This window comes from Saccostrea echinata, unplaced genomic scaffold (assembly GCF_033153115.1).
Source record: "Saccostrea echinata isolate AGI-Se365-2 ecotype Australia unplaced genomic scaffold, CSIRO_AGI_Sech_v1 ptg000015l, whole genome shotgun sequence".
Taxonomy (NCBI): domain Eukaryota; kingdom Metazoa; phylum Mollusca; class Bivalvia; order Ostreida; family Ostreidae; genus Saccostrea; species Saccostrea echinata.
Genome location: NW_026889764.1, coordinates 15428835 through 15442500, shown reverse-complemented (window position 1 = coordinate 15442500; position 13666 = coordinate 15428835). Strand labels below are relative to the sequence as shown.

Sequence of the window (13666 nt, the reverse complement as noted above, 5' to 3'; positions counted from 1 at the left end):
GTTATAAAATCTTTGACTTTTAACAGCTGTTCTTAATTTTGTTCCTTAAAGATTTTCAAACAATTTATTAAATTTTTCTCAAAAATCTCTGTTATTTTATAATTTCACATTTTCACATTCAACTAATTATAGGGATTACATTCTCACATTCGACTAAGTAAATGGACTGAATTCTCACTCTTTGGTAAATATAAAGATTCAAATTATGCATGCTACATACTCGGTACTAAAGGGATATTGTTTTCACATTCTTAATGAAGGTACTTACAAAAGGGAATCCACTCTCTTACATTCAAACTACTGTATAAATTCCACTTCCACATTGTGCTCTGTTAAGAATTCGAATTTCATTCTAATATTCTACATTTTAAGGTTCCACTCTCTTAAACTTGGAGTTCCACTCTCACATTCAACTTACTTTGCCCTGCTTCAAAATTTGTATTGTTGAATGGACTTTTGAGCTTGAATACTGTTCGTTATCTCCATATATTTCATTCCAATCCCAAATTCTACCCATTCTAGGGATTCTGTTTTCGCATTCTACGTACTGTACAGATTTAACTCTACAAATGCAACTTAGTGAAGAGATTCTACGGGAATTCCTTTTTTCACATTGAACTTACACAGGGTAATTCTTTACCACATTCTATTTCAGTGCAGATCCCACCCTCAAATTTTATTTACTATATGGATGTCATTCCCACCTTTTACTTACTCTAAGGATCACACATTTTACATTCCGAGGACTCTACTCTAACAACTTTGTTCCTGATGAGATTCCATTCACACATTTTAGTTTTTATAGGGATGACATTCTCGCAGTCTATTTTCTGTGGGGTATTTATTCTGTGATCCCTTTCTCATATTCTATTTACTTTGTGGATTCCATTTTCAAATTCTACTTATTTAGGGAGACTTTTTACTTTCTGAGGGATTCCTTTTTCGTTTTTTACTCATTGTGGGGATTCCATTTTCATATTTGACTAAGAATAGATGATACAAACACATTTTTAGAAAATATCTTGAGAATAACAACTTAAGTCATGTTTATATATTAAGTAAAATGAATAATTTTATCCGCATAGATATTAATTCCTTTATTCAAAGTTTTACAATGATGGGATTTAAAGTAACAAAAAGTTGTATAGATTAATGAGGATGGATATACAGAAAGGTAGAATATTGAACATTCTTGCATTCTAATTAATGTTGGGATCTCATTCCTGCATTCTACTTATTGTGTTGATTTCATTCTTGTATTCAACTTATTGTGGAGATTCCATTCTTGCATTCTACTTTCTGTGGTGATATCATTCTTGTATTCAACTTATTGTGGAGATTCCATTCTCACATTTACTTTCTGTGGATTGCTTTCTCACATTTAAGTTACTTTGAGGACACTACTTTCACTTTCTACTTACTGTAGGAATTCCTTTCTCGCACTCCAAAGTAGCATAACACGGTCTGCAGTATCCCTGTAAAACAAACATTATATATGACTATACCTGGAATAGATCTATATGATAAAATAAATGGCTTCATCATGACAATTCTTTAGGAACTCTGTCATTTGGGCATTTCGATATGCTTTCCATATTGAGAAAAAGGAAATGTGTCCCCGAAAAAAAATCTGACCCATTGAACCGTAAAGAGCACATTAGACAAACCAATTCGAAATGATCGCTTTGTGTCTGACGTGTGCTCAGTAAACAGAAAAAAACATGAGCTAGGTGACAAAAATGACTGAGTCCTTAACCAATCAACAATTACGATGTCATAAATTTACCCTTTCTTTGTGAGTGGTATTAAAATAACTACAGATTCCAGGCAAGATTTTCTCTTGGTCTATTGGCAGAAGAACGTTGTCCATGTGATAAAACAAGCCGTTTGATGCTGGTATGTCAGTCTGTGTGATGTTGGTTTCCCTATCTAAGCGTATTTGTCCCTAGAATGATAAAAATACCGAAAGGTTATCAAAGCAACATTAATACTGCTTTACATTGCGACCAAAACTGAACAAAACCAATTACTTTTCCTCTGATGTTCAAACATTTATTAAAACGTTTATCAAATTTTAATAAAGCAATGAATAATTGTTTCTTTACCTGTTGCAAATTATTATAATTATAACTTTAAAGTTAAATAAAATGTTTCAAACCTGTGTTGTTACTAAAACTGCTACAAGTGACTGACTGCGAGTTCTTATTGTTCCTCTATTGATTAAATCTGCCACTTCTATCTGTTTGATAAATTATATACTTTTGTTAGTCTTATTTTTGAGAGGGGGGTGGGGTGGGGGTGGTGAGACTTTCGTACAATCATTAATACAAACATGGCTTCCATAAATATAAGGATTACAATTGATACTTCGATTTCCAAATCAAAGAAGAATGCATTATTGATATGATCGTTTTCATGTTCGCTTCGTTATTCCAAATTAAGTAGAATACATAATTCCAGAAGCTAGTTTAAATCTAGTATAGTATGAAAAAGTATTTCCTTCATTGTAATACTTTGTTTCAGGAACTAAACGAATCATAATTGCTGCTCAGAAATATTTATTGTGTGTTTTGATGGGGATCTAAAGGATTAATGTATTAGAACTTTGGACCCCCCAAAAGCCACACTGACACTTTCAATAAATATTCAAATTATGTTAAGGTTTACATTTTTTTTCCAAGACAAATTTTTAAACAAGCACAAAACATTTTTAGGTTAGTTTGTCCTGCTAAAGTATACAACCCGTATATACTGATGACTTTTATTCATTAATAGAGTAATTTTTAATGAATATAAGTTATTTACCTACCGTTTCATTAACAATCTGATGTCTCAAAATTAACTTCAGTGTAGTTTGACCCTACAAGTACAGAACGTATAACATTCAGGCAGAAAATTTCAAAAGTGTAAAAATATTCTTCAGTGATCCTAAGTCCTAATGATATCCTCATTTAATTAAAACATTCAGCGTTATTTGATAAAGTATCAAAATTGTAATTGCTCATTAAAACTCAAGCATATTACTTACATATAGTAAATTAATTACTAATTAATAAGTAAATAATTAGGCAACTTATTTTAATCTTCATGTAGTAAAACATTTAGCAATAAATAAAACATTCATAACTTATATAAAGGGTTTTGTTTAAAGTTGTTAAAATTCACAATGGGAAAAAATATTTTCATCAAGATAAATCTAGCAAATACAAGGATGACCCAAACGCACTGATACAACACTTATAAAATCTATAAAATCTTAACTAATTGGAAGTTATCAACAAAATTTTCTATAGTTACTTATATCTCTATCTATTTTAACTTTTGTCTAAAAATTCATTCAGATATATGTTAAACTTTTTAAAATACTGTATAGGGGATTAATTTCACGGGTTGTAATTTTCACGTTTTTCTCTCCTCTGACACGATCGCGGTTTGTTGAATTCGCGGAATCGATACATGTATATAATAAAGTGACCTCCCTTGTCTATATCCGTTTAATCCATAGCATAGCTAGAACGACTTTAATCAGCGTTATGTATTCACTTCACAGGGTATGTTCATATAAAATAGTTAGATTTAATAATTAGTTTTTAAAAGTCCTTGACTATAAACGTCGAGTCATTTTCCTATATGCTATTACGACACCCCATGATCTTCTTTCCGAAGGGATAATACATCGCGGCAAAAAAACAACTGGACATCTGCTGGACGGTAAGAAATGTGTTAATGTTAATATCCTTCCACATCTTCAGCAAGTTCGATATTATTTGAATGATTTTTTAAAACTTAAATGTCGATAAAAACTAATACGTATGATAGTGCAGGTAACAAATACACGTGGAAACATAGTTATGCACGGGTAATCAAAACCCATGACCCACGTGTTTTGATTGATGAAACATGTAGCGTTAGCTATTAAAACAGATTTTTAACAAATACAGGTTATTATCTGCTGATCTAAATTAAAGTAAAGCGTGATAATTAAAATAATTGAATGACAAGAGCGACTCGTAATTAATGAAAAGACCATGTACTACACGTAAATATACCTATCGTAGTCTATTCTTAAATTTCCAAATATAACATGAAGGTTATTAAAAACTTATTCACTGTTTCTTGAATTCACGGATTTATTAACACCGTGAATATAGCGAATATTAACACCGCGAGTTATTTTCCCCCTATACAGTAGTGAGATAAACACAAGAATAAGTTTCGTCTAGCGCTGCACGACCTTACTGACGTCTTTTTGACGATACTTTTCGTCAATCATTTTCGGTTTATCCACAAATCTTTGAAATCTCTCAAACACATGTTTTATCTAATCTACACGACCAACTTGTGCTAGAACGTTGCTTTGAATTGTTTATGAAAATTAGTTAATTGTTCCATAGTTCATTTCCATTTTCATTCTGCTGTTCTGATTTATTCTCTGCGTCCGTTACGAGAGTAAGGACATTTAAGGTTAGCTGATTCTCCACACACTTTCTTCATTCTCTCTATCTTTTGACTTCAAAGATATTTTACAAAGGTATTCTATGCACTTTTTCTATCTCTACAAAGTCCATTTTTCCCCATTTATTTGTGGTAAAAGTGTATGATGTCAGATCTTGGTGTTCACTCAGGTCGTCAAAATTTTAAAAATTGTAACAGTGAAAGGAGTGAGCGGAGGATCAGATGACCTTTATCGTCACTTCCTGTTAAATACGACGATATACAAGATCACGCACAACGATATGAATATGGAAATCAACTTAAAACAGTTCAAATAATTTAAAAAAAAAAAAACTTAAAGCGAGACGCTCTATAGTAAAACAGTAAAGATAATTGAAAGCATGAAGAATAAGGAGCATTTGAGAGATTTAAATTAATAGACTTTGGATAAACTGAAAATGAGAGCCGAAGAGGAACGTCAAACAGACGTCAGTAATGTCGTGCGGCGCTAGACGAAACTTATTCTTGTGTTTATCTCACTATTTCGAAAAAGTTTTACATATATCTGAATGAAATTTCTAGGCTACAGTCAAAATAGACAGAGGTATCTGTGTAAAATTTTTATGATGACTTTCAATTATTAAACCCTCATACCTCTTCACTTTTAAGGTAATCCATAGCTCCGTGTGGTAAATTGTTCCAAGCGCTATTACTGGAGGCGAAAACAGTGATACCGTTCTGTTCAAATTCTGATTCTAAACCAGCTCTCTTAGAAAATAATTGGAGTTAAGAGTAATTATTTAAAAATAAAATTAATGATCGTTAGAATTTTATAATTTAAAACTAGAATAAAGGAAGTATATACGGATCCTACCACAATTAAAGACTCCATAATGTTATATCGTCTGTCCTTTTTTAACAATGTAAAGATAGATTTCTGAAAAAAAGATATAAATTTGTAATATATATAATACTAGATGAAATCCCGCGCAGGCGCGGGGAAATGAATTTATACCACTACCGACGGAAAAATTCCAATAATATATTTTGTAGTTTCTAGTGACAGTTTACAGGCTTATAGTAGGAAGAACTACTTTGTTCAAAATCCTGCATGTCTACATGTATGTCTCCACCCCCACCCTTTTTTGTAAAAAATTGAAAAAACAAAAACAATTTCATTAATTGACGTTTACTGTGAAACCTGTTGTACTATGTTATTGATATTGTACTTCAGATGCTCTTATTTCATTTTCGTCAATAATAAAAGCAAAAGTAACGAACATGCACATTTTACTGATAGATTGATTTTTTTTGGGGGGGGGAGGGGGAATATGTATGTACCTTATTGATATGTAGAAAATGCACTTTACTTTTTTACATATCAATAAGGTACATACATATTTATAAACCAAGACCCAAGTACCTGTGTAAAAATTAGCTTTTAACGCCCTATGAAAAGTCCGAGTATTTGATACAAAAGACTGTATTCAGAAAAAAAACTGAAATGTATTGATTAAAGCACAAAATTTTACAACTTTAATTGTATTTGAACAATACCTTATTCATTAATTTCCTCTTTTCATGTAAGCAAGTTTATTACGAAGTACAAATTGTACTTTGGGTTCGTTGCCACGATGCTCTCGGTGGGGAATATATACAAATTTTACCGATATATTAAGAAAACATACTGAATATGTGTAATAGTCTTTCGATATATAAATATATTCACAACTTAGAGTGTTATCAATGATTTACCATTATTTCAATGACCATTCACAATGTTCATGCATCGTTTTTCTTTTTAACATCGGACTCGAAGCTATATGATGTTCTAGAAGCTTCCGTCAATATTAAGATTGGTGAATGACGAAAATAATTTGCATATTTCCCTTTCGGTTATCACAACTTACTTCTTTCATACCATTTTAATCAAGTTTTGATTGAATAACTTAGTGATGACGTTTTATGAAAAAAATAAACGATTGCTTGTTATCAGTTTCATTAAAAATTGCCAGTAACTTAGATCCGCCAACCGGAACCGCCGCTGTACTCACGTTTTTGCTATTTAATGGCTGTTTATAGAAAATGAAAGTAGACTTTTAATTTTATGTGCGATACTTACTATGCGAGTGAAATCTAAATATAGTTTACGGACATCATCTTGTACCTATTGTATTGTTAGAGGAGTAAGTAAGAACTCTGGTGCGCCCGTTTCGGAGTTTATTTGCAAAATTTATTAATTTATAAGTATAGATTTTGTTGTTATGGAAAAATATCTTATAAAAGTTCTGATAGTAAAGTAATTAAAGATATTGTATATCCTCTAACATTGTTAACAAACTTTTGTCGATGTTGTGAAATCTTCTAACTTTCGTATTTAACTCCACCCAATGAATTCAAAAATTACGAGCCAATGATTTTGCATATAGAACTACTCTCAAATCACTGCTATCGTATGACATAAGTACTCACCTTGTTGTCTCCCTTGACATCTGGCTGATTTGTGAGTAGTTTTTGGACTACGTGGATTATTCCATTAGAGGCTATCATGTTTTGTTTGACCACTGAGGATTTCACCCGAGATCCGCCTAATTTATACCGGTATGTTATATCTCCACGCTTAAAAATGAAATTAATATACCCATTTTACTACAGAATTCAAATTTAAACACGAAAATGTTAACAATACGATATTTTGATATGGAAAAAGTAGAGTGTGGTTAAAGTGTGCCAAATTATCAAACACAAGTATTTGGTATTTGAAAGTAAAACCGAATTTGAAAGTAAGTTACTGATTTTTAACTGACTGTTTTTGTTTGGATTTCAGCCTCTTTCCCTTGTAGTGTATAAAATGTATTCATTCGTGTAAGATTCTCCATAGTCCACTTTCCGATAATGATATGTTGTCGTAAAATCTGGCCAGCTGTGTCTGTATCATTAAGAAACTCTTCTATCTGTACATGTAAGTAATGAAATGTTTTTAATAAGACTGCAAGAAAAGATGAACATCGATAAATGACATTATTTTTAATGACAATCAGACTGGTCGGAATTATATTTTAGCAAAATTATGAAACTCATATATGCATTCATAAACGACTTTCTTATCTGAAAATTAACAAGTTCTTGTCATGGATTAACGGAAAAAGGTCAGTGAACTGTATGCGCATGCATCATCAGGAAAAGTTTAATCTCAAAAAACACTGGAACGATTATAATTACATCCATTTTCCTGTAAATGGTCCGGAATCCAAAGTCCGTTGGTAGGAAGACGGTGAATGGACCATGATAGCGGAACTCATCGTGGTAAATATTCTTCACCAATTTGATGGCCCAGGTCATTTTAGACTCCAAAGTAGGATCGTCGTTATGAATATCTTCTATCAACTGTCGAAGAAAATAATTAAAAATAAAAAAAAGTCTCCTTCCCATCGTCTCAAGCCACGGTCCGGAGTCCGCATATAGCTATCTCCTACACGGCCAGAATGGGAGAGGATCGTACATTTTGGCCGTGGTTTGCGACCAGAATGGGAGAGAATCGTACATTTTGGCCGTGGCTTGCGACGATGTCTCCTTCCTTGTATTCTGAGAACTGGAATGCAACGTCATTGGTGTTTCAAGTTCGCAAGAAATAAATTACTCGTAAAAAAGATGAAATATCTTGTAATATGATTCCTTCTTCAGGAAATTCCGTGTGAAAAAAAACAAACAAACTTATTTGTAATTAAGTTATAATCAGCTTACCCCCATTAGATTGTTAAAACATACTTTTCCATCACTTGCATAACCTTCATGACAGACACATCTGTAAAGACACGTTTTAAACGACGAATCTAAACGATAGGCCCGAAACATAAATGTACATAAACATACATGTATTTTGGTGTCATTGGTGAAAAATGACAATGTTTATTTCTCTGTGTTTTTAATGTGATCTCTTAATTTAAGTCATTTAGAAAGATCATAGAATACGTGTTTTTTTTCTAAATAATATTTACTCGTGTTCCAGCGGACCAATCATTTCACAATCTGCATTTTTGTCACAAAGGCTACTATTGGTCAAGCATAGATTGATGAGCTCACACTTCTGTTCGGAGGAACTCTCGTAACCAGTCTTGCAAACACATTCTCTCTATGAAAGCAAAAATATGGTTTTGGTCAATCATTTTGGCATGTACAATATAATGAATTGACTTAATATGATTGCAAATTAAGCTTTAATATTTGCTGCGAGATCTGGTATCTTTCAACTGAAGTTTCTTTCACAATTTGATCCTTAAGGTAACTGAAGCATTTTGACCAAGCTTTTATGCGATTACAATTTTAAGAATTGTTAGAACAGTAAGATTAAAATATTTTACATACCACACCAGGAGAGCGATATGTACATATTGAGGTGGTAAAGTTACATCCCCCGTAAAAATCTCGACAGGGATCGATGGGTGTGCAGACGTAACCGTCCCCTCGGAACCCCTCTAGACAGGAGCAGTTATATTGAGAGGCTCCAAGAAAAATGCAGGTTGCGTTCTCGCTACATTCATGTTTACCTTTTGCACATACATCAATGGCTGAAAGAAGAAAACTAATGCTTTTGACGTCTATAGAAGGTAAATTTCCGTGTAATCACTTTTAAATAGATAATTCATTGCTTAAGAAGCCAGGCATGTTTGGAGTTAAAGTAAGCTCTAGGACGAAGAATAATTTCAGATTCACTTATTTGTACGATGTACAAGTATTTCCCGTGTGAGAGAAACACAAAGAAACAAAATGTATGAACAATACAAAATATAATAAAACGTGTTCATTACATTTTCGATGAATTCGTTACAAACTGAAATAGCACATATAGTAAGGTCTCATTTCAATAATCTGATTCTCTTCGCCCTTCATTCCAATCAATGCCCTCGCTTATTGGCCAATTTTTTCAATCAAAGAAGCACAGAAACACTAAATACGTATAGTTATAAATAGATTTTAATTTATGTACTATTTATTCAAAATGAAACTTCACATCATTAGGGACCTATATACATGTATGACCGTGAAAACAAAAGGAGCGGTTATACATGTAGTACGGTGGTTTGTCGAATCCCTTGCATAATGCCTAATTACCCTTTCTCATGTAAATATAGTTTGATTTCAAAAAATCAACAGCCAGGAAGACGGTCAATTAACGAAATGATAGAATAGAATGAAGGATAACTCAATCTCTTACATAATGCGAAAAGAAACATCTTAAAGAAATGCATAATAAATTATCTGTTATTTTTTTCATTAAACTTTACATCGCCATAAAACGTTTGTAATAAAGCAATGGTTACCGTTACTTACGATTACAGGTGTGCTCTGTCGCATTTATGTCCCTTTCATATCCTAAATTACAGGAGCAGTAGGTGTAATTAGATCCTGCCACCTCAATACAACGTGAGTTCTCACTGCAGTTCTTATAGTCACAACCAGAAATTTCTGATAAAGATATGATCATTATGTTACATGTATTAGGTACTATAGTATATTTGTTTTTTTTTCAATATTGAAAAAAAAAAACTGTACGTAATCATCTTAAGCTTTCTTTTGTTGCTTAAACGAGAGGCATGTATACATGTATGTATACCTAATTTTTAAATTCTTAAAGAAATCAGAATCTTTGTACTTATAAACATTAGCAATAGGCCTATTCAGTTTTGTCAGTGAAATCATTATGTTTATTCATAGACAATTCCCTTTCGAAACTGAATCATATATTTTAGGTCATTCAAAAATAATGTAATTGACACAGGGGCACATAAAAAATTTATTGTTTATATTTACCCTCATCACAGAGGTCTCCCTTCCAACCCGAGAAACACTCACATAATCCGGAACCCTGAATTCCACTGTCACAGACTCCGTTTACACAGCTACAGGCTAAGAGATAATCATTTTACATTTAAATAATTCAAAAAGTGGTTTATAATTAAATGTTAATAGAAGGACGCTATAGAGCAGCAAATGAATTTCGTTAAATTCTAAACAGAAAATGAGAAATTCGAGCTTTTTGCTCTTATGGAAATATTTGCATGTAAATGACCACTTGTACACTACTCTTCAAGTAGCTGTAGCTCTTACTTTCATTACAGTTTTCGCCATATACATTGCTTTCCACGCATTTTTCGCAGGCATAACCAGTGAAGTTTGCCTAAAACATGGAATATGATAAACATGATAAAAATAATTTAAAATTCTTTTATTTAAATGTCCGGCGTAATATTTCTGGCCTGAATTATAACATTATGTAATAATGTCTGTAAATATTCCATCATTATTTTATATTTACTTTCTCACACAAGTTGATCATAAACTTAAATAAAAAATACTTTTTAACAATATTTTATTATGTCATATGCATTATTATGCAACAGGCACACTGCCTATATAAACACTCTTAATAAATATTTAAATCATTATTTACTGAATGTATAGGCCATAAACTAAAAGATGATCATATTCATAAATCAAATCCCTTTTACTTTTAACCATAAATGAATTATAATGATCTATAGATAAGAAAATGTGTTACATGTCAAACATGGTCTCACTTGAAAACTTAAAACTGACAACTTCTGAATACAATAAACTATGGAAGAAATTTTATTACATACTTGACATGCGCACTCTCCATTTCCGGTAATGGTGTCATTACAGGTACCTTTGTTATTACAGGTTTTCCAATTATATTTCGGGCATGCTGACAAGTAGAAAAAAAGGCTACATCCTCGTTTTCTAATAAGCAGGATAATCAATCAGATAAAATTCTCAAAACTAAAATCCATGCCATTTAACAGCCCCTGCTTTTATATAATAATACATGTACATGTAAGATAGTATATGTATAAATGATAAAATGATATTAAACATTAAAAATTAAATGCAAAGAAATTATAAGTTGTAATCCAGATGAGTTTAAATTGATTAATTTTTTACTTTGATGTAATGCCTATTTTTTTTTTCCTGTTTTCTCTCTAGTGTATTTGTCGAATGAATGAAATGTTCTTACAATTAATTGCAGGTACAGGAAGGCTGGCACACATATTTATATTAATATAGCTGTTTCTCAATTCTTTGCGTGTTGGTATAAATACATTTTATAAAAAGATAATTTATAATGCATGTACATTGTTTATACCACTTTATTACTCAGAATTTACAATATGACAGATGCATTTGTAGATGTGCAGTATATTTTGAAATTCAGATGCAAGATTTAAAAAGTTCTGCTAGTTTTGGTTGCAATTCGTAATGCTTGTTTATACAATGTTTATTCATAAACTGCAAAAAAAGAAATAGTACAGAGGAAATCTGATTTCTTTTTTTTTTTTAAGGCATCAGATGACCTTAAATTATACATTTTTCCTACCATACACAAAATAGAATTCTCTTGAAAATTTTAATTTTAAAGCAAAATGATTTGACTAAGAAAAAGTAAATTATTTGATTAATGATCTTGTGCTTTCATACTTACCAAAGCAGTTTGGGCCGTAAAATCCATCACAGCAATACGGGACGGATATTTTTTCTAAGCAAGTATGTGAACATCCCGCCATTTGAATAATCCTTGGGTTCGTTATATTCCCCATATTAAGATTTAACTTACAATTCTTCTGCCCATTGTCTCTTGTTAATTTTGTGGCATTCCTCGGGCATTCGGTATTTATATTATTAGAACACAAAACACATTTAGTATCAAGGCGTTTCGTTAAAATCTTTTCTGATTTACAAAAATCTTTAGTATCTGCAAATGTTAGATAAAAATTTCCTAACATTAATATTAAAATTGAAATAACACCACGTGCTTCCATAATTAGTATCAACTAGACTCACAAATAAATATCCAGTCTAAATTTCATGATAAATATAATTTCTTATGAATGAAAAAAAAAAAACATTAAAAAGTCACGTGACATTGTGACTATCAAACAGGACGTGTTCGGCAGTCACAAGACACTTAAATATCAGATTCTGAGACTGTGAAAGCCTAATTAATTATTAAACCTCAAGTGTTTTCCGTCTTAAAGTGGCAGTGTGTATATTTGTTGCATTATCGTAAACCCCATACCGACATAAGACATAGGAAGTAAGCGTTTAAGGGATTACGATCAGGGAGCGATCCTAGGTTATTATGACGTTTTTTTTGTAGTGGAAATTTTTAGAACTAGATCAAATTTGTATCAAAATGTACCACTCACCATTATCACTTCTCTGACACTTATTGAGCTTCTTAAAAAAGAGGTGAAGGGTCAACGACCTAGTTTTTTGTCACTGCGAATTTGTTGAATATTGACAGTTGCGGATTTCTTCTTTATAACATGTTAAAATTTTATTTAGTTCCTTGGGAACAGAAATTGCAAATTCTGATGGAATTATATGAAATAAAGAAAAGAGTTTTAAGTAAATTTTCTGTTTTTGCTTTATTTCAATCTATGTTTCTTAATGAAATTGGAAAGTACCACAATATGCACTAATATATATCTTTATGAATTTGCACAAATATCAGATTTTGTTTCAAAAAAAGATCTGAAAAATAAGTTTTGACTTATATAAATTTATTGAATGTATTCATCTCTATTGGTCGTTCTTCGACAAAAAAATTCATGTAAATCACTAGACATTAGAAACAGATTTTACATTTATTTTTGAAATTTATTTGAAATGATCTCAGAGTATGCGGTTTTTTAAGATTCTTACATTATGTATCTACTTTATAGAGAAAATCTTAAAGAGCAAATCATTTTAGGAAATTTATTTTTTTCATTTCCAAAACAACCATTTTAAAGTTTGAATGGAACTGAATCGCGAATTATGTACAATAAGATATTTTATGTAATAATTATTTTTTTATCTGATGTATAAATTATACCCAGCTGTTCTCCCTGCAGCGTGGCCTTTGCCAACACAATAGGCATAGAAAAGTAAAATCTATGGTTTAACCAGTTGAAGACACATTTTCATTATTAAAGTACAGTGCGAGCTATTTTAAAAATAAGGAATTAAAGGAATCTCTTAGAATTAAAAAATAATCAAACAGAATCACCTACAGATATGATCATAGGATGACAGGGGGAAACGGAAATATCTAACCGGGGATATTAAAGAAAAACTCCATGATGATTCATATACATAATAAGATATAAAAATTAACCTTTTATTTAGAGAATTGCATATTCTGCTTGAGACATCCAATCACGACTTCAGT

At 31.5% G+C, this 13666-nt stretch overlaps 1 protein-coding gene across 1 annotated transcript in view; it reads right to left on the bottom strand.

The window, feature by feature from the left end:
* The window catches only part of LOC133187570 (stabilin-2-like), a 35182-nt gene extending 22903 nt beyond the window's left edge, over window positions 1–12279 (bottom strand). Inside the window, exons 1-17 of the mRNA XM_061322982.1 lie at window positions 11936–12279; window positions 11076–11161; window positions 10543–10612; window positions 10246–10341; window positions 9766–9900; window positions 8800–9002; window positions 8433–8566; window positions 8179–8239; window positions 7657–7821; window positions 7242–7388; window positions 6907–7053; window positions 5309–5371; window positions 5089–5202; window positions 2810–2860; window positions 2159–2239; window positions 1787–1945; window positions 1422–1475 (exon numbers count right to left, since the gene is read on the bottom strand). Of these exons, the coding sequence (XP_061178966.1) occupies window positions 1422–1475; window positions 1787–1945; window positions 2159–2239; window positions 2810–2860; window positions 5089–5202; window positions 5309–5371; window positions 6907–7053; window positions 7242–7388; window positions 7657–7821; window positions 8179–8239; window positions 8433–8566; window positions 8800–9002; window positions 9766–9900; window positions 10246–10341; window positions 10543–10612; window positions 11076–11161; window positions 11936–12272 (2103 nt within the window). The 5' untranslated portion in view covers window positions 12273–12279. The remainder of the gene's footprint in view (window positions 1–1421; window positions 1476–1786; window positions 1946–2158; window positions 2240–2809; window positions 2861–5088; window positions 5203–5308; window positions 5372–6906; window positions 7054–7241; window positions 7389–7656; window positions 7822–8178; window positions 8240–8432; window positions 8567–8799; window positions 9003–9765; window positions 9901–10245; window positions 10342–10542; window positions 10613–11075; window positions 11162–11935) is intronic.
* Between the last annotated feature and the right edge of the window lie 1387 nt (window positions 12280–13666).